General features: G+C 33.0%; 3 protein-coding genes across 3 annotated transcripts; 1 reads left to right on the top strand and 2 right to left on the bottom strand.

Annotated features, from left to right (window-relative positions):
* The first annotated feature begins 4,887 nt into the window (after positions 1–4,887).
* Positions 4,888–7,955, top strand: LOC141671107 (putative GEM-like protein 8). Its single transcript, XM_074477227.1, has 4 exons — positions 4,888–5,219; positions 6,204–6,284; positions 6,608–6,882; positions 7,623–7,955. The coding sequence occupies exons 1-4, from the start codon at positions 5,045–5,047 to the stop codon at positions 7,812–7,814; spliced, it is 723 nt and encodes a 240-aa protein (XP_074333328.1). The 5' UTR covers positions 4,888–5,044; the 3' UTR covers positions 7,815–7,955.
* Positions 7,956–8,128: 173 nt separating this feature from the next.
* Positions 8,129–12,505, bottom strand: LOC141671106 (alcohol dehydrogenase-like 6). Its single transcript, XM_074477226.1, has 10 exons — positions 12,350–12,505; positions 12,024–12,160; positions 11,505–11,551; positions 10,487–10,809; positions 9,887–9,969; positions 9,713–9,788; positions 9,421–9,482; positions 8,954–9,049; positions 8,698–8,859; positions 8,129–8,515 (listed from the first exon to the last, which is right to left on the bottom strand). Exons 1-10 carry the CDS (start codon positions 12,390–12,392, stop codon positions 8,399–8,401), a joined length of 1,146 nt encoding a protein of 381 aa, XP_074333327.1. The 5' UTR covers positions 12,393–12,505; the 3' UTR covers positions 8,129–8,398.
* Positions 12,506–13,005: 500 nt separating this feature from the next.
* On the bottom strand, positions 13,006–18,586 carry LOC141672058 (phytochrome-associated serine/threonine-protein phosphatase 3-like). Its single transcript, XM_074478552.1, has 10 exons — positions 18,366–18,586; positions 16,939–17,085; positions 16,780–16,847; positions 15,959–16,016; positions 15,414–15,524; positions 15,255–15,305; positions 14,703–14,846; positions 14,519–14,614; positions 14,343–14,414; positions 13,006–13,446 (listed from the first exon to the last, which is right to left on the bottom strand). Exons 1-10 carry the CDS (start codon positions 18,444–18,446, stop codon positions 13,363–13,365), a joined length of 912 nt encoding a protein of 303 aa, XP_074334653.1. The 5' UTR covers positions 18,447–18,586; the 3' UTR covers positions 13,006–13,362.
* Between the last annotated feature and the right edge of the window lie 2,295 nt (positions 18,587–20,881).

Genomic DNA, 20,881 nt, shown 5'->3' with positions numbered 1-20,881 from the left:
GGAGGGGGACTATGACACATGAGAATTTATATAAGTAGATCTTGACTCGAGAAATCCATGTTAGAATGACAGAGATGATGGAGAAGAACCAAAGAAGTTTACGCAAAAATGTCTTTCACATGCTAACCTCATACTGTCATACACACACTCCAGAATTTTAGCTGATTTTTTGAAGCATCAACCTAAATCTTAATTTTACTTAAGCTGTTGATAAAGGTCAATTTGTAGTATAGAGTTTAGTCCCCTGATAAACTGCAAATCATACCATTATACGCAGTTAGAGATTTTGATCCTCGGATAGTTTATCAGCCCTCTGCAGAATTCGAGAAAGGAAAAAATCATGAATGAACTTTGTAAGACTGTAGAATAATCACTCTGGAGTTGTTAATGGATTTTTAGATCATAATATATCAAATAGAAAAATTCTGAACTTTTATTTGAAAGTGGCCTATGTCATTTAAGCATCAATTGTCTTGAATATGCAGTTTGGTGCAGAATCTCAATGTTTCAGACTTGTTCTGGGATTTACACAGCCCAGAAGTCTCCCAGTGAAGCCTGTTTAGTTTACTGATCTGTCTCATATTAAGAACCCTTAATGCAACCAATAAAAGACGCGTTATTACAAACCATGCCCTGGTATAGTAACGACGGCTTGTGTACGGTAGATCACATGTTCGATTCCCTCTTCCCCATACTATGTACAGTTCTTGTGACTCATTTGCATCAAAGAAAATTGAATAAAATAAAAGATGCATTATTACCAACGATGCCCTGGTGTAGTAACGACGGTTGTATGATAGATCACATTTTCGATTTCTCTTCCCTATGCTATGTACCGTTCTTGTGACTAATTTGCATCAATGAAAATTAAGTAAAATAAAAGATGCATTATTGCACATGTAATTACAAATTTTATACTGGTGTATAATTGAAATTTAGCAAACCACCTCAATAATCTGATTTGCTAATTATCATTTAGTCTGGCAGCTGAATCATCACATTAGACAATTAAACTAACTTCATGTCATCTTGTTGTTAAACAAACTGTTGATTTTGCAAGTGCTATAAATAATGATGTTCCTTGACTTGGTAATTGAATTTATAGATTATATCCTGAGTTAGAAAATAGCAATATTATATAACCTGAAAGTCTGGAACAGGTAAAACTACTACATTGTATATAAACTCGCAGGACTACTGTCTGGACATCGTTTTTTGATATTTTATATTCCGTTCGTCTCGTCTCATATCACGTGTCTTGTTTTAACTAGTTTGTGATCAATTGCGTCATATTTTGACGACAAATTATGCTTAGTATATAATTAAATAAATTTCAAAACTTGTATCATTAAAAAATATGTAAATTTTAAAATTAATCCTAAATTTGTGTTAATTATTAGTCAGAATTTAGTCAACTTGACTGTTGATTTCTGATTGTATGTATAATGGTCAAAACATCACACATAATATGAGATAGCGGAAGTATACCGCTAACCGCTAACCACTAACCGCCGCATGTTAACAAAATTTGCGCACAAGATTTCCGATATCAGAAATTTTTTAAAAAATTTGTATCCTTTATATTAAAATATATATTAAATTATGCGATATTAGGGTATCATAACTCGTTTTTGGCTAAGGTCCTCGGACTTGAGAGCGTCATTGCATGTGACTGTGTGTTAATGTGAAATATGAGGTTTGAGTTATTTTATTCGATATTTTTTTTGTAAAACATACTACATGGTTTTCGACATTTTTTTTTGTTAATTCAGTGTCCGACCAGTTTTCGCGTAGTTCAATTAATTCGAAAAACTGTTAGCACGCCCATATCCACCGAATAGATAATTAACTTATTTTCGTGTTTTTTGAAGAATTCGAATTTATGATCTTGAGATGATAAGCGCCTAAAATCACAGTCAAAACTAACTATAACACCCGTGATGGGTGTTTTCGACATTTTTCAACAAACAACAAAGTGTGCTTATGGTATTTCATACGGGATGCGTTACATAAATATGCTATATTTTCGAATATGATCAATATTACGTACCCAAAAAAAATTTCAATACTTTTTTAAACAATGACATGTGTTATCTTTTTATTTATGGAGTTCATATTAATACATGAGAGGAGACAATCTCATTTTTGAGTAAATATCTAGTATTATAATAATAACTCATTATTCGTGAACGGTTTTTGAAAATATTCATGATCATATCTTGGCGTCAAAGCATTCTATAGATCACACGGCTGACAGATTATTTGTGGTATGATAAATGAATATTGAAGAAAAGATCTTGAACCAAACAAGATCTATGTAGGGCTAATTTTAATAATATTACGCATTAATTCAACTTCTCGCGAAATATTAAGAGTTCGACTCATATTATATATATGTGAAATTAATTTGCAAAAATAATAAATAATATTAAATATAAAGTTTCTTTGTTCTTTACACCACAAAATTATACTCCCTCCGTCCTTTTCAATTGTTTACATTTTTTAGAAAGTGTCCGACACGCATTTTTAGGTGCATATAAAGTATAGTTCTGTAATTTTTTTTTATAATTTTGTTTTTTTGAATAAAAATTAAAACATTCAACTTTCATTCAGGAAAAAAAATTGTAAAAATAAGTTACATAATTATATTTTTTATGCACCTTAAAATGCGTGTCAGACACTCTCTCAGAAATGTAAACAATTAAAACAGACTGAGGGAGTATTACATTATATTGTCAGACAAAAAAAATTATTATAATATATTTTTAATAAATTTTATAAATCTGAATATTCTATGCATAATACTCACTTTTTAAATTTCTCCAATTTTCAAGTACTCACCCGTATACTGAACTGGGTTTTAGAACACTAATTTAACGGCATAACATTGATATAACTTTCCGAATTACGTTGTAATGTACATGGTGCAATTTTTTATTATTTTTTATTATTTTATAATTAGAGCGTAACCGAAATTTCAAGTTTTCATTAAAAATTTAATCAATCAACTATAATATTTGTTGATGTAAAAAAAATTGGGACGGATTCGAGGATGTATAATACTTTATCTGTCCAATTTATTTATCTACACTTTTCTTTTCTGAATATCCTTTTCGGTTCTTTATATTCCAAAAAAATAATAAAGTTTATAATATACAAATCGACTACATTCACTACTTTTTTCCATAATACTCATGATATATATTAAATATTGATCAATCTCATCACTTTAACCATTTTTTTTTACTAAATTATTCTTTTTTTTTAATTTCCGTATCTAGGACTGTAATTCGGGTCGAGCGAGTCGAGTTTCGAGCTGGGTGTAATTCGAACCGAAATTAATCGAGTCGAGCCGAGTCAGCTCGTTTAGTTAAACGAGCCTAAACCTCTGTCCGAGCTTGACTCGTTTAATTTCACGAGTCGAGCTGAGCCGACTCGTTTAAACGATTCGACTCGTTTAATTTTACACTTAATCGAGTCTAAATCTCTACACGAACTCAGTTCGTTTACTTTTATGAGTCGAGCTGAGCCGACTCGAGTAATTAAACGAGTCGGAACCTCTACCCGAACTCGGCTCGTTTAAACGAGCCGAGTCGAGTCTACTTAAACGAGTTCGAGTCGGGCAGCGACACAGCCCTATCTGTATCTAACCATCATCATGTATCTAACCATCATCACGAAAAAGAATTCAATAAAACGGAGGAAGTACCATTTTGTAAAAAAATGGCCCAAGGTGAGCAGCTCATCTGTAATATCAGAAAATGTCCCAGAGTAGGTCCAAAGCATGTGCAGTCAAGTCCTTGTGTTTATCTTTCAAAATCTTGGAAATTTCCATGAAATCAATTTTTATTTGTTTGTATTCTAATTATTCCACCGTGTCTATCCAAGCCACTTCTCTTGACCTTTAATAGAATATAAAAAAAGTTTAACTCCTTTTTCGGATTATGTGTATAAATCAAATTTCAAATCTTCTAGACATTTTATGAATTCAATCTACTCCTTTTTCTCTTGTTCAATAACCAACTCTCTTTTTTCGATGTCCCAAAAATAATAATTTTTTTAATTTTTAAAATTATCACAACCAGACATTATATAATATATTTATTTAAAAAAGATAAACTTGTGTTAATATTCACAATAAATTTTTAGCGATTATGATTAAAGTCAAGTATTAATTTAATAAAAATCGTGGATTTATATAATATGGGACCGAGAGAATATAATTTTACGCTTATAAATATTGACGAGACTACGTACAATCATATCAATTTTTAGTATTGATTTTATTCGCGAAATTTATAATGAATGGAAAATTATATTTATCAATTCTCAGGATCCATTCATATATTTTACTAATAAATGATTGTTGCTAATTTTCAGTCATATATATTTTGCGAATTATCCATCGTTGTTATGTAATTATCTATATTTTCTCGCAAACAAGTGAAAAAATACTAAAAAAAATCAAATTAAGCGCAATAAATAACATAATCGTAATCCTTTGCAACGCAAAAAAATCATATCATTTTTTTTTATGAAAAAAATGTCATAAATAATAATTATAGCAATCGCTTATCAAGAGCAGAAATTCATATTTTTATGGTACTAGTTAAACTTGATGTGTTTGGTATATGTTTTATCGGTTTTTCTAATGTGTGCCCAAGTGCACAATAAGAACTAACTCTCATGAGTTTGGTGCATTTTGATTGGTCCTTTAATTATAAATATTGATGGATCCCCTTTACAACAACTCCACCAATAAAAATGTACCAAACTCATAAAATTTAATGTTTATTGTGTGCACTTGGCCACAAATTAGAAAGAACGATGTTTTATTTAATAAGATTCCCGGTTCAACCAAGATGTTGTCATGTGTGTGACTGAAGAATATCAATTATACACCGACCCCTTGTATTTTTAAAATATGTGACACCTCTTTCCTATCAACTTCCTCCTCTGCATATAAACATTTAATATACACATACATTTTTCTATAGTTCACATCACAAAACACAGGAAAGTACAGGGAGAAAGAGTCATAGAAATGAAGGTTGAAATGGCAATGGAAGCTGAAGGAGAAGATTCTTATGAGAAGTATTCAATGGAAAGTTCAAGTTCTTCATATGATGTATCTTTGTCTCCTCACAGACCATCTTCTTTGTCAGAGCTTGTTAGTTCTTATCATAGCTCAGATTCTGAACATAGCTCTCCAGACACAAGTATGTTTTCTAGTTTACTTTTGCAAGAACTCTCTTATTACATGTTTGCATGTGTATCAGTGTTCAGTGGCGGAATCAGGATTTTAAAATAGCCGGGCTAAAATGAATTATCGCTAATTTTTTAATATTAGTCCGGGCTAAAAGTAAATTTTTAACTTAAAGAGGGAGCAGAAAGTAAATTAGGCTACTGTTTCATCTGCTATTTGACAATTTATGTACTTGAGGTTAAAATGGACTTGTTTGAAAACATGTTATAAGTAACTTTTAAGTAATTTAGTTAGAATTTGAATATAAAGTAACTACTTAAGACAAACTATGTTTCCTGGATTTGCTCTCTCTGGCTAGAAGTGTTCTACATAAATACTTGTCAAGTCTGTTATTCGGTTGTATTTTTAAAATTTTGTATGTTTTTAGCCTAATTCGAAGTGCATAGATGTCTATGTCCATGTACGAGTATCGAGTGGGAGTGTTTAACATTTATATTCCAGCTAAATAAAGATTGTTAGAATATGCCTTGAATCGGTATATACCCCAAACGCTGAGTCTCGCTGCTCGGTCAACGAGTTGGGGTACAGGGGCGAAGCCCTCTGGTTTGGGGGGACGCAACGTGGTTACCCCTGACCTTTACGGTATCTTATGTTTATATAAACTCTATAGGGCATAACTTAAACGTATGCTGTAATCTGGATCCTCAAGATCAATAAAACTTTTCTCTTCTGCCTATTTGTGTTCTTTTCTTTACGTTTATTATAACCTTCCTTGCTTCCGTTATAACAAAGACTAAGAATTTTATTCAATTTTTTAGTGAATTCTGCATCTGTAGGTTATATGCTAGTTTTTCTATTCAATTAATTTGTATATTTAGTGAATCGTGTATAATTGTGCAGAGAGATTTGTGGTGTTTGTAGATTAAAAAGGCTAGAGTAGAACATGATTCTATGTATGTACACTTGCTAATATAGAATATTGCTCTTGATAGTGCAGACAAAAGAGGCATCAAAACAGGTCAGAAGAACAAGTCTGGAAGGAAAGCAGGCAGTTTTGCATTCAGAATTAAAGAGCATGGTAAGAATCTCAAGAGCTTGGTAATTTACGATGTTTATCGTTTAATTAAGCTGACCAATGCAATAAGAATGTGAATAATCATGTATAATCGAACTTTTAAAAAAGCTGGATCTTTTGAGTATTTCCATAATGTCAAAGACCGATAATTTTACATCTTCGGAGAGTCTTATTGATTTTGTGATTGTCCATGTTAAGTAAGTAGTCCGTCTAAAACCTTAAGGTGGTAGAGGAAGGCCCGAACATGATCTTATACTCTTTAACAGACTATATGGAAGGATTTTAACTGATTATATATATGATATGAATATGATATGAAAATGCAGTGAGAATGGGACCAAAGTTTTCAGAAACGGTGAAAGGGAAACTAAGTGTGGGGGCAAAAATAATTCTAAAAGGTGGAAGAGAAAATATATTTCGACATATATTTGGAATAAGTGAAGGGGAGAAGCTGTTAAAGGCTTCTCAATGTTACTTATCAACCACAGCTGGTCCAATTGCCGGAATACTATTCATTTCCACTCTCAAAGTTGCGTTCTTCAGTGAAAGATCAATCAGTTTGCCTTCTGACAAAGGAGAGTGCTTAAAGACACCTTATAAGGTAATCATTATAGCTCTATTATCATTTAACCTCCATTAGCTTGTTCGTTTTCACGGATAGATAGCTGAAACTTACATAGACGAGATTATCACTAGCACCAAAGGTCGTACCCAGTGCATTAGTCTCTGCATCAACAGAGTTTAGGGAAGTTTTTTATGTAGACTAAACACGTCTGTACCAGAGTAGACACTTTGAGCTTCTCAGCCTGAATTTTACATCTGCTAACACGATATTTACTGACAAATGTCAATTGTTGGTTTTAAGAAAATTATAAATTAATTATTTTTGGTCGAAATCAGTTATAAATGTGAGCTGATAAATGCATTCAAAGTTCGAACCAACTAAGCTCATCAATGTGCCATGATCTATAACCAATATTTACCAGATCCATTAAATAGTTTGGTAAGCATCAGCCATGTGGTTTTGGCCTTTGGATGTTTAACGAGTTAAACGTCGACAAGGTAGAAATTGCAGTATTACATCCAGACCAGATGTACCCGGTACATCACTAGGAAAGGTTGAATGAGTTAAACGTCGACAAGGTAGAAATTGCAGTACTATATCCAAACCAGATGTACCCGTCACTAGGAAAGGTTGAACTAACTGGTCTTAGATGGGCGCAGGCCTCACTTGGACATTTGTTGTTTTCGTGAAAATCTACGACTTTCAAAACAAATTTGGAAATTTTCGAGATATGTTGAAATGTATTGCTGATTGAAGGATATTGCAACATTGTGCAGGTTTTGATTCCGATTACCAAGATTAAAGAAGCAAACGAGAGTGAGAACGTAAACAAGCCAGCACAGAAGTACATAGAAATTGTCACAGAAGACGGTTTTGAGTTTTGGTTTATGGGATTTGTAAGGTATGAGAAAGCTTTCATGAACCTTCAGAAGGCTATTTCCATGTCCCTATTTGAGAAGAGTGCCTAGTTCAATTTTAAATTTAGTTGGGAAAGTAGAAAGCAGATGTAGATTGTTTGAGTGATGTGCTTGAAAGAAACTGTTATCCGAAAGCGTTTGTTGTACAAATTAGAATTTTATTGTGTAATGAAGAGATCATAATTTGCTGTATCTTATAGCTTGTGTTGTGCAGTAATAGGCACAAACTCATTGCCTTCATGTTACTGTTCCACATCGATAAGAATAAGAGTGTTTTGGACCTTTATAGATACAAGTCGGGTGTTTATAACATCTTACATCGATAAGAATATGAGATCTTTATAGATACAAGTCAACAACTAATGTGTACCAAATCGCTAGCTTTTTCGGACTGACTTAAGCAAAATTCACATAAGCAGATACTTTCAAGAAAGCATTAACAGTAACATTCTCTACGATGTCCGCTGCCACAAAATGTACTTTGTCTTTGCACCGGGACTGAGCAATGGAAGGACTAAGGAGTCTTGAGTTTTGTTTCTTCCACACGCGCAACTTTAGACCTTAAATCTGTTCTTCACCTATGAAATTTTCACTTACCAACGATTATTTGTTACGATATCACTGAATTCATAGTGTTACTTTGGCATGTGGATGACACAACGCAAACACTTTCCGTCTTTCATAAGATCAAAAGCTTGATTGATGTCTTCCAATGGCATATTATGTGAAATGTACTCGTCAACCTGGATTTCCTGTGTATTCAAAATGAAAACACTAAAAAACCAGTTCGTTTATCAACCAAGAACTCGTGATAGTATCATAAAATATACCTAGTAACGATATTATCCGCTAAAATCTATCAAACAGAAATGCTTTACACCAATTTTCCAGAAACTAGTCAAGCGAAAAGCAATAAGTCCAGGTGCTGTAGTACCTGATTTAGATACATCTCAATCAATGATGGAATATCAGATTTTGGTTTCCATCCACCAAGCATAGACCCTTTCAATGTTTTTCCAGACAGGAATGTCGAAAAGTGAGCTTTTACTTCAGGATTCGATTTTGGGACTCCAAGGGTAACAGTCAGACCCCAGCCCTGTACATAGAAAAGAAAAAAGAAGAAGAATCGGTAAACAATCAGAAAATTTTCTTTGGTATAAACAAATGAACTAGGGATACAAAATAATTACATCACAGCAAGACTGTAAAGCTGTGCTTATTACTGCTGTCTCTCCTACACATTCAAATGAATAGTCTGCTCCTCCATTGGTAATACGCTTCACAACCTGAGAGAAACGAGGTCACATAATTTTCAAAAATAATTTATTGCAGGTTTTGGCTTCATCTGTTTATTTAGCAGTGTGTGCAAAGGATCACTGTGTTTAGTCCAGATATTTGTTTCTTGGGACGAAAACCAGTCTACAAACTTAGAATGAATCTGTGTATGCAAAGTTGTTTCAGAACCAATTAGCTGCTACTTCTTGGTGTTTTAAAATTCAAATTCTTTTAGATGATCAGTACTTTATTATACAGTCTCCTTACAATTTTTCAACACATCTTTCATCCTCAATTCTACAACACACAAATCTTCTTACACTTTCATGTGTACATGTCGAGCTGTAAAACTTTCTAAATTAAGGTTGTATGCAGTAATTACCTGTTGAATAGGTTCATCATGGTCATTTGGATTGATAAAGTCTGTAACTCCAAAAGCTTTTGCTGCACCGGGAAAATATGATTAATACATGAGATCTTGTATATATACACTATTCTGCAAACAATGTCTTAACTGCATTTTACAGAAACTATTAATAAAAACAACTTTTACACTTTGGGATTGGTAAACAGTTCGTAAACCTTAGAAGCTCAATTTCTGTAGACTAAATCATTTGTTGGACAATATATTTATTTTTGAGCATGTAGGATATATGGAGGAACAGATATGTTACCTTTGACGCTCTTCTCAGAATTAGTTTCCACACCAACTATGCGAGATGCTCCCCTTATTTTAGCTCCTTGGGCCACCTTCTCAGAAAAGATAGTTGAACTATTGGTAAGGTTTCAAAATTTAGCTTACTCTAGACAAGCAGAGAAGAATGAGTAGCACAAATCCATGTACTTACAGAAAGGCCCAAAGTTCCTAGACCAAAGATTACAACTGTTGATCCTTTAGATATGTCAGCAACCTTCCAAGCAGCACCCAGACCTAAAAGCAAATTTTCAAATATGAGAAACCGTAATTACAAATTGACAAATAAAAAACCAATAAAATGAGAAGAAATTCATCAAACAGATGAAAAAAAATGAGAAGGCATTGAAGAACTTGGCTAGTCATTTTCAAACTCTTCTTATGAACATGGGTAAAGCGTATTGATATTTGCAGTACAATTGAGCTGCAAGGATGATTTTATTCTATAACTAACAGGAAGGGAAGTCTCTAAAGAATCACTATGCACTTTTCAGACTACATGATTTACATGCCCGCATCAGTTCCTTTCTAATTGCATCGCTGGTCAGTATTCAGTACTTTTTATGTGTACGATTTACCCTACTTAGCATGCACCTATATTCTACAAAGATTGATGAATCTACTTCTTTCTTCGTGTTTAAACACCTAGACATCATCAATGGTAATTCAAAATTCAAGGAAGAAAACAATAAATTAGGGGATATATAATATTTGACAGATTTTTATGCCTCAGGAAATGAGGACAGTTATTTACCTGCTGCAACTCCACAACTTAACAGGCATATTTTCTCTAATGGTGCTTTGGGGTCAACTTTCACAGCACATCCAGAGTGCACAACTGTATATTCACTGAAACTTGAAACTGCACAATAGTGATATACAGGTTTCCCTCTTACAGAAAAACGTGTTTTCTGATCACTATGCATTACTCCTTTTCGTTCCAACCCCAGTACTTGACAGATATTGCCTTTTTCCGAAGTACACTGTTTGCAGCTCATGCATTCCCCAGTAAATAAAGTAAGCACATGATCCCCCTTTGTAAATTCAGTCACTCCTTCCCCAACACTTTCAACGATCCTAGAAAGTATTTATAATTTAGCGTCTCTTCAATTTGGGAATGACAGGATATATACAGTAGACTAATATTTAACAATAACTATGAAGACTGAAATCAAATTGAGTTTCATGTACATATACTGAATCTTGATCATTTATTTTTGTTAAATTACTGAATCTTGATCTCCCATCACAATCTTCCTAATTAAAGCCTAGTTCAGTAAAAGAAGACCTAATATCAGACATCTCTTGTTAAAAATCAATCTAAATCTATCGAAACACATAAATAAAAGAGCTTGGTTGAAAGGGCACTTTCTTTCCCATCACAAAGCTGATTTAAAATTTTAAAAACTGTCCTTATGATCACTGGAATATGCTAACATCTAGACTCTAAAATGAGAAAGAAAAGCTTTACAATTTTATAAATAATAACATACTTCCCTTTCTCATTTCCCACCTCCACTTTGAAAAATTACCACAGTTCAATGTGTTTTCGAGTTCATCTAACAATTGTCACTCATTGTTTCTCTTCTACAATAAACCTTCTTTTCATCCTCCCTCCCTCTCGTGATTAGTGTTCATGGATTGTAAATCCCTACTCTAGCATACTTAAAAATCTACCACATTGCAACACACTGCAAACAAACAAATAATATCAATACCAAGTAGCTTGTCAATTGTTTTAAATTTTAAACAAATATGATGTAGAACTATACCCGGATGCTTCATGCCCAAATATCCGCGGAAACAGATGAGGAGTTGCCTGCACAAAATTCACAAGTTCACAAACTTTGAGCAACTCCAACAGCTTAGCTATTTGGAGTCTTAAAGTCAAATATAAGGAATATGGTGAGAAAAATTACTCCAACAGTATCACATTGATTCCTTAAATCACTAAGATCCACTAAGATCCACTAAGATGTTATTCTCATTCCCTATCTTTAGCTAACCTCTCTCATCTTCTAACTTTTATTTTATAATAAATATTTGAATGAAGTACTTTCTCTTTCTTCACTTTTTGTAATAATGATACTTTTTAATGATAAAATATTATATAAGTAATGGATATAAGGAATGTTGTTGGAGATGAGAATAGAGATTGATGTCTTAAGTTATTAGGATCCAATTTTTATGTTAAATTTAGGGAATGAACTAAGAAGCTGTTGGAGATGCTCCAAAACAAAAACACAGAAAAAAATGAAAGAACAAGTAAAGTAAAGAGATAAAGGCATTGCCTGAGAAAGCCAAGCATTGAAATCACTGCGGCAAAGTGCAGTAGCAACCACCTTCACTCGAATCTCCATAGGCTGAGGTGGACTCACTTCCACCTCCTCTATCACCATTGCTTCCCCTGCTCCCCATGCCACTGCAGCTGTTTCACATTTTCATATCAAACCATATTAGTGACTTTTTTTAAAACAAACAAGCATATGTTCTAATAAAACTCGGTTAGAGCGGGCGGTAACCGAACTCAGAACTTGAGACGACAAAAGATGAACCCTTACGGCTTGAGGCATATCAGTGATATTTAAATATTTCACATGTATAGAAGGAGACTTACCTTTGCATGTAATGACCTGAGGTTGTGAAGTTGATGATGCCATTTTTCTTGCTGCTCAATTCTTGCAAATGTCTTGCAATGTTTTAGTGTTGGTTTGGTCAGAGGGAGATGAGTAGGTAGGAGACTTTGGTAGATGGTAGGTAACAGAAAAAGAAAATTGAGTGTGGTTGTTGGTAGACATTTTTTTAGAGAGTTTGACGCTGATAAGTGTTGCAGATTTCGGAAATCGAAATTATTCGGTTGAGTACTGATTTACGATTTATTAGATGATTTATCGGTAATTTATCGGAGATTTATCGGAAATCGGTCAAATCGGACAAATATTTTTGACCAATTTATCGGCGCTTTTTGAAAAATCGGCCGATTCTTATAACAGCGCTGATAAGGATGTACGTTAACTTAACAGTACAAAAACTTTTTAATTTACAGACATTTTTCTCTATTTTATATTTAGTTCGATTTAAAAAAAATAGATTGGATTGTCTTGGCTTTGCAGATTCTTTTTCTTTCTAAAACAGTATAATTAAAAAAAAGTATCATAAAAGTATTCAAGTAACACATAAATTTGGAACTAGAAATTGAATATCACCTTGATGTGTGTTATGGAAATGCCTTTTTAAGTACTTGCAAAATTAAAAAAAAAAATATTCAAAATCTCCGTAAATCAATATAATTATATAAAGTAGAAGACGGAGACATTTACGTGGCATAAGATAGATGCCAGATGCTAATGTCTGCGTGTCTGTGCCTCCGAGCAAGTAATCTAACTGAATTATACTTTGATCTGAGAAAGAATCACAATGTAACATGATTATAAACAATCATGGACTGAAAAATAATTATAAACAACTACATTATCTTTTCATACACAAATAGACTATCCAATAGCAGGCCAGCTTCAAACGATAAAATTTCCTACTATTCCTGGCTAGGCTGACCAAAAAATTTCTTGCTTTCCCAACTGGAGCAGCAATTGACTAATGCTGAATCAATATCACGCAATCGACATCTTCTTATAAGAAATAAGGGACTCCTGTTCTGGGACCTCGCATCTGGTTGTTTTCCTCTGTTTCTGTGAAAAATTTCACATCCCTCTCCTGATTAAATTGACATTTACAGAAAAAATAAAGAGAATCATTAGTGATAAGCAAATATAATTGTTATAAAGAAATCAGAGTGATATCAAATTTGTAAACTAAATTAAATAGTTTATACTATAAGAATGTTGAACAGTCCACTATCACATACAAATTCAAAGCTGCCAATATTGTTCATTAATAATATTAGATTCTGTATGCATACAGCCAACTTCGATTAACTGGAAGACCTCGTGGTAAGAATAGACAGCTCTGTATTGCCATATGTCATGCAAACCCTGTTTCAAGCCCTATTTACATGATATAGTAATCTATCCGTTGCAGTTTATTCTAAAGGATGATGCACAACTAGGTATTGATGGTGGTAAGTTGGCTTTCAGCTTATTTAAATCGAAGCCACCAGGCCTGCCACTACTATAGATGGTGACACCCTAAGCTCTAATGGAAAAGATTCCTGATCTTTATTTATGCAATACCAGGAAGGCATCGTATGCCAGGCGTTACAGGGGTCACGTTGCATGCTAGGGTTTTGATACCCCGCCTCCCTAGATTTGCACCCATTTAAATAAGGAAATAAAACTTCAGGAAGATGGTCCTTTCAATCTAATAATGGAAATATTAGTGCACCTCATGGCCCTCATATAGCAATCATAACTGTATTTAACTAAACCAAACACATGCAGCCAGAAGTCGGGTGTGTGGAGAGTAAGATATACTTAGATCTTGCCCCTACAGATGGGAGTAGTGGTTGGTTCCATAAAGACCCTTTGGCTTTCGAGAAAAAGATATTGAAAACATATATATATTCAATCATCTAACATAAAAAATCATTCTATTATAAATAAAACCCTGCACAACTAATGTCCAGTAATTACTATATTGTGAATTATTAGTACCATATTCTCATTAAAGCTCAATATTGAAGCCACATTTCCACATCGGTAACAATAGTTTGGTGCAGACCATACCTGCATCAGCCAAAAAGCAATGTTATAGAACTTCTAAATCAGATGATCCAAGAGCAAGGAACTGATGGCATTATTGTATGAGTAAGATAGAAGTAGCAACTCACTGTCACAAGTCCTTTATCTTGAAACATGTACTTCAGACCTTCTTGCACAAGTTGATGGGCACGACAAACTAGATCAAGTTTGTTAATGTGATTGTACTGGAGTGAAGCAAGAAAGAAATGCAGAAGGGTAAGCTCAAATTATGTAGTAATGGTGCAGAAAGATATAATTTTTACTCATAAATACCTCTGAAGTGACCCTGGATCCAAACAGCCATCCAGCACCACGAGGGCTGACTGCCCATGTTTCAATGTCTTCAGGGTCGCTCCACATGAGGTCACAAAAAGGTCCTTCATGTGGGATCTCGCAGTTTCTATCTATGACTCTAATCTGCCAAGTGTAAACATAACAATTCTTAGATCTCATCCTTCAGCTAAGGCCTAAGATGGCAGGCAACGATATGGAGAGGGGACAATAACTGTTCAAATTACACTGTGTCCAATATTCCAGACAAATAAAATTAATCCAAACAAGTCAAACACAAGAAAGACAACCAATAGGATTATAGCTAAACTGCTTTGCCATAGAGTTATAGAAAGGGAATATATAATAAATTTTGCAAATTAATATGCTTGCACGATATTAATCCAACTATTGTTTTTTTCAAGTTATATCACAAGAATGTCAAACATGTGCATGCTTATAGATGTATCACAAACTACCATCAGCCAAATTAGAACTCGTCAATCTGACAGTTGACAGAAAAAGAGAAAAACCATTCAGCAAAACAGCACAAACCTGGTCAACGGTTCTAACATCGGGGGAAAGGCCACCATGGACACATAATACCTAAATTCGAGACAGGTTAAATGTCATCTACCATCCGAAAACAGAAGGATATATATAATGTGTATTTAATGAGTAAGGGAGGGAACGGGAGAGAGCGAGAGAGAATACAGTTCCGTCTATAATTGCTGATAAAGTTAGGTAGTCAAAAACATCTGTGCAATACCGCCAAGCATTAGCATTTCCATACTTTCTTTGGCATTCATCATAGAACCCGTAGACCTAGAAAATGAAGTATAAAAAAGCTAGCAAGGTCAGAGATCAGCAACTCAAGAGTTCCAGGCATTCAGTTCATCAACACGCTTTCACATTTTCTGTAGGCTTATATTTCATGTATGACTGTAACTTATATGTTTTAATTTGTATACTTGCTGCCCATTTAAAAAAAAAATCTCTTCTCAGTCCTTACAGTGCAGCAAGTATATAAGTCCTGTGAATCTAGAAATTAGTCCTTACAAGTGATTGACTACCATGTAGCTGTCTATTCTCACAACAAAGTGATAAAATCTCTTGCAAGCAAACCAATTTTTAACAAGAGCAACGGCAAATTATAAAGGATTAGTAAAATCATTTTCACCCAATTAAGTACTAAGACAGATGTCAAGGTCCCTGCACAAATTTTTTTTAAAAAAAAACTCGCGAAAAATCATAATTACCTGTGTTAATTGTCTGCTTTCATGATTTCCGCGTAGAAGAGTAATGTTGGCAGGATATCTGGTAGAATGTAAATCCCAATGAATCAACTTAACTAGATATACAGAGGACATTAAAAGCAGCATATACACAAAATGAACACACTCTTTACAGAAAACATTCAACTTTCAAATAAAAATATACATTTTTATAATTCATTGTCGCATGGCAGGACATCTTCAGAGTCTTTATTTATTTATTTTTGCTAAATGAGAGTCTTTATTTTAAGATTTGCTGTCTAATTTTTTTTGTTGTTGTTTATTTGAAAAATAGATTAATGCTAGAAAAAATTAGACTTCAATTGTAAAAATAGTTGTCAAATAACTCATACCTGAAAATAACAATCTAACAAATACTTAATATAATTTTTCTTGTGTTCAAGTAATTTATTGAAGAACAAAATATTGCAAAACAGCCAAGAAAATTTCAAAAATATATAACATAATAATTCAATGAAGGGACTTAAAAAGGTATTGAGGTGAGTTGGTAGAAATAAGTATTAATGTTTTGGAGAGAATGGTAAAAATTCATGTCAGGAGGGGAAACTGAAGCAGGGTGAAGGCTACTAACTAAATGCGATTTAGCCACTAAATAGTAAATACCCGACACATTATATAAAAGGGCGCCATTCATTACTAATAATCTGCTCAGAATTTAGAGAGGGCAGGAACCCTGCTTGATCCCCCAAGTCCCTATTGTCAGTGAAAGCTTATTCTACCACAATTATATGTCATGTCTTCAATAAAAAAATTCATCTATATGCACAAATAATGTGAGCATGTACCTTGCTTTAAGAAGCAAAAGAATGGTGAAAACTTCAAGACTGTTGTATCCGCGATCAACATAATCTCCCTGCCACAAACCAGAAAGTATTATTCAACCACAGACCATTGCACAGGAAATTTTTAAAAGATAAATGTTATCTTCAAAAATATAAGCATACCATGAAAATGTAATTTGTGTCTGGTACGTGACCTCCTGTTTGGAAGAGTTTCATCAGATCATGGAACTGACCATGGATGTCGCCACAAACTGTAACTGGACTATTTACAGGCTGCACATTTGACTCCTCGATCAAGATATCCTTGACCTGGAAATAGATAGCCAGAGATACATAGTCACCAGATAAAAGCTCAAGTTTATTTTTTCTGATAATAGATATATAGACCATAGGCCCACAAATTCTACCAAGCTCCCAGGTTACTGGATAATTTTAACTTCCTGAGACAGAGTGGGTAAAATTATTGATCAATGTCAATCGATTACTGCAAGTCCACAAACGTGAAAACCCTACCCACCATTCAAACCCAAAACACAGAGCATGCCCACCATTCAAACAGGCAGGATGGTATCCAAAAAGTAATGGACCCAAAAAGGAGCATTATGGTTGCCAAGTATTTATTTCCTACCCATATGGCCCATACAGCCATACCTTAAATGGTACCCGGCTACACAGGTTAACTGTTACTATACCAAATCCATTATAATCATCAGTAAAGTTCAGAAATGTTCCTGAATTAAACTATCCGTAACAAGCATCCATTTTTTAACTTCGAAGTGTAAGACTGAAATAAACTCTCATTCGATGAGCTATCCTGTTGTATTTAAGTGAAATTTCGCAAGACCATAAAAAAATTTAACAGCGACTGCAAAACTGCCTCACAAATTGGAAATTGAATCCTATGCACACCAACCCAACTGCTTAACTCCCCAATCCCCATACAATAAAATATTTGCAACATTCAATGACCGCAGACTAACTATTATCACTTTATTAACCATTGTACTTATCATTATACTCGAAATTTTCCCCAATCAAGCATATTTCCCAATCAAAATACGAAAACTATAACTAACCTGTCTTGTTGTACCAAACTTAACAAGCTCAATTTAGGCCATCAACAAAACAACTTCTTCAATCACAACAACAAGCTCTAGTACTACAACATCCATCTCGAAAACCAACATCTCCTAGCAATTGAATTCTACGAAACAAACCCATTTCCCATTTCAATTAAAAAACCCAAACCTAACCAAGAACCATCAAGAACCAAGAAAATTAAAAATCTTGGCTTTTCACTTCACATTTCAACAACTCATACTAAACAAAAAACCCACATGAAAAGACACCATACAAAAAAAACCCATATAGCAAAAATTAAAATTTCACAAGATTCAATTAATTAGACCAACCCAAATCAAGAACCAAGAAAATTAAAAATCTTTACTTTTCACTACACATTTCAAGAACTCATACCAAACAAAAAACCCACATAAAAGAACATCATACAAAAAAAACCCATATTACAAAAATTAAAATTTCACAAGATTCAATTAAATAAAAAAATTAAAAATCAAAAAAATACATACATATTCACATAGTAGCTGAAGGTCATCTTCAGACAAGTGTTGCCCATCTTTGACATTTGATATCCATAGATCCAAATCCATGCTTTGTATCTATAGTTTGCTTGTGTATCTATCTGTGTATGTATATGTTTGTATAGTTAAGTGAAGTGATTAATTATATAGATATATAGAAACGGTGTTTATATATTTTTCTCGAGACGGAGAGAGAGATATAAGACTTAAAACAAGATGTGATTGTGTGGATTCTAATTTTGAAAAATGAAAAAGTTATAAAGGAATTTACCAAAAAAATATTTTTTTGTAAAAATATTTGTAATTTTACAAACTTCTGAAAAGATTTGTAAAAATATTATTATATTTCGAGAATATTTATAAAAATACCATATTAGTTATATTTAATTTAAATTGTGAAACTATATAAGATTATTTTAGCTTGCAAATTATGCTGTAAATATGATTACAAATTTGTAAAACGTATTTTGCAAATATTTTTAAAAAACATGTATATTACAAACATTTTTAAAAATGAAAGCATTTATACAAAAAAAAATTAAAACTTGAATATATATAAAAAAATCACTAACTTTAATTTTTTTTAATTAACAATAAAATCCATAATATATAAATCTTTTCCATATCTAGTTCAAATATGAGTCTTCAACAATTTGTAATGAATTAGTAAACAAATTTTTATAATAGCCTATTAAGGATATGAAAAATAGTTTATTAATTTTTTTTAGAACCTTAATATTGCATCTTAAAAAATAAAATTTGGAACGAACAAATATGTTATAATATTAATCTTGTTTATTGTGTACAAAGTATATATATTTAGAAACTTTTAACTTTTTTATGAATTAAGGACTTTTCATGACAAAAATATGGTAATTGTAATGAAACAATAAGCTTTTTATTTTGGTGATGATGGATTGGTATGGTATAGAATTATTGTATATTTTTAGTTCATGTATTTAAAATTATTTTCCTAAAATATAATATATAAAATCAAAATATATATCATAATATTTTAATATATTGGTCAATTTAAAAAAACATCTCTTTATATGTTATTTTTAAAATTTTCTTCTTTAATGTAAAATTATACATATTAAAAAATTTTGTTCCTTGATTTTTTAAAAAAATAATGATAATTAAAAGTACAATTTTTTAACGATAATAAAAAGGTAGCAGTCATATATAAGGAATCTAGACAGTATGTTTCGGCTTATTTCAGACTCGAAATTGGGACTTGACCCGGTTTTCGAAAAAAAGGCTCGGGATTTGACCCGGGTCGTCTCATAGGATCTCTGATTAGAATATTATTTTATACATAATTGAATTCCATAATTTAAGATTCGCATTGTGATTGTTGTTTTTCAATCACTATGCAACAAATTCCGGGATAAACCTACCACCATGTTTTATAGTTTGTACACCAATGGGTGAAACAACAAACGTTAATGTATCACTTTTTTAACAAATTTAAGCGAATTCAGAGGATGATGACATCAAGGCCACTCTGCTTAAGTCGTATGCAAAGGATTCTATCTACTGCTTGGCGGGAATTAAAATTCATGGCGGCCAACGTCGGACATCTATCATACTGGTTACACCAACGACACGTGCCTTTGATGGCACAAGGCCCCTATTGCTGGCCGGCAAATAAGCGGCGAGCACATGTGTCGCTTCTAACCCGAATTTAGAGTCAAAAGCATTCAAGTAAAACCCAACGATAAATGTTGATGTATCATTGACCCTATCAAAGCACGTTCTACTAAACCATGACAATAATTCAAACGTGATATTCTCTCCAATTTTCATGGAAGTTGTGGCCCAACACTGGACCAGTTTCTCTCTTTTCTTCATTCTCGTGATTTAGATGGTCTTCTGAATCATTATTCGCATCGAATTTATGTTTTCGACAATGGTCCTTCCTCTAGTGGTGTTTCGTTGTTATTCGCGTATGGTGTTTGTTTCATATTTTCTTCACATATCAGGCGCATGTTGATTCATACTTTCTGCCAATATTATGCATAGTATATGTATATAGTTTTACCATATAGATTGGTATAATTAGGCGATATCTGATTTTCGACATTAAATTTTCCATATAAACGCCTTGATTATTTTTTAGAAATATCATCTTGTTGTTGCCTTTCCTTAAATTTACGTGGGTCGGCCCCTAGCGCTTTTCTGTCAATCAACTGTCAGCATTTTTTAATCATTGATAAGTATCCTAATATTGTTTTTAAACGTCAATAAAGTGACATTCTACGATTAAAAAATGCTGATAGTTTATTACATCAACCGATTGTCTGGAACTGAATCGTCGATTTCTTTACATACCAAAAAGTTACAAACTTATTATTACTAAAAGACAACCTTTATTTTGCTATATTGATTTAAGTACTTTACAAATCTTTGAAGGCTAAAATAGTGTTATTTTATTTAGTAGGAAAACAAATAAAATTAGATTCCAAGCAGAAAAATATGAAGAAGGCAAGGATGTGGAAGTC

This window comes from Apium graveolens, chromosome 7 (assembly GCF_009905375.1).
Source record: "Apium graveolens cultivar Ventura chromosome 7, ASM990537v1, whole genome shotgun sequence".
In the NCBI taxonomy this organism is placed as follows: domain Eukaryota; kingdom Viridiplantae; phylum Streptophyta; class Magnoliopsida; order Apiales; family Apiaceae; genus Apium; species Apium graveolens.
The sequence above is the reverse complement of the archived record's forward strand: the minus strand, read 5'-3'. Positions and strand labels throughout refer to the sequence as shown.

Coding starts and splice junctions, on each gene's coding strand:
- LOC141671107 (XM_074477227.1), top strand. CDS start 5,045: ATGAAGGTTGAAATGGCAATGGAAGCTGAAGGAGAAGATTCTTATGAG. Junction 5,220..6,203: donor ACATAGCTCTCCAGACACAA/GTATGTTTTCTA, acceptor TTGATAGTGCAG/ACAAAAGAGGCATCAAAACA. Junction 6,883..7,622: donor GCTTAAAGACACCTTATAAG/GTAATCATTATA, acceptor AACATTGTGCAG/GTTTTGATTCCGATTACCAA.
- LOC141671106 (XM_074477226.1), bottom strand. CDS start 12,392: ATGGCATCATCAACTTCACAACCTCAGGTCATTACATGCAAAG. Junction 9,483..9,712: donor TTCTGAGAAGAGCGTCAAAG/GTAACATATCTG, acceptor TTCCCGGTGCAG/CAAAAGCTTTTGGAGTTACA. Junction 9,050..9,420: donor ATGATGAACCTATTCAACAG/GTAATTACTGCA, acceptor CGTTTCTCTCAG/GTTGTGAAGCGTATTACCAA.
- LOC141672058 (XM_074478552.1), bottom strand. CDS start 18,446: ATGGATTTGGATCTATGGATATCAAATGTCAAAGATGGGCAACACTTG. Junction 16,848..16,938: donor ACACAAATTACATTTTCATG/GTATGCTTATAT, acceptor GGTTTGTGGCAG/GGAGATTATGTTGATCGCGG. Junction 14,415..14,518: donor AAGATAAAGGACTTGTGACA/GTGAGTTGCTAC, acceptor TGGCTGATGCAG/GTATGGTCTGCACCAAACTA.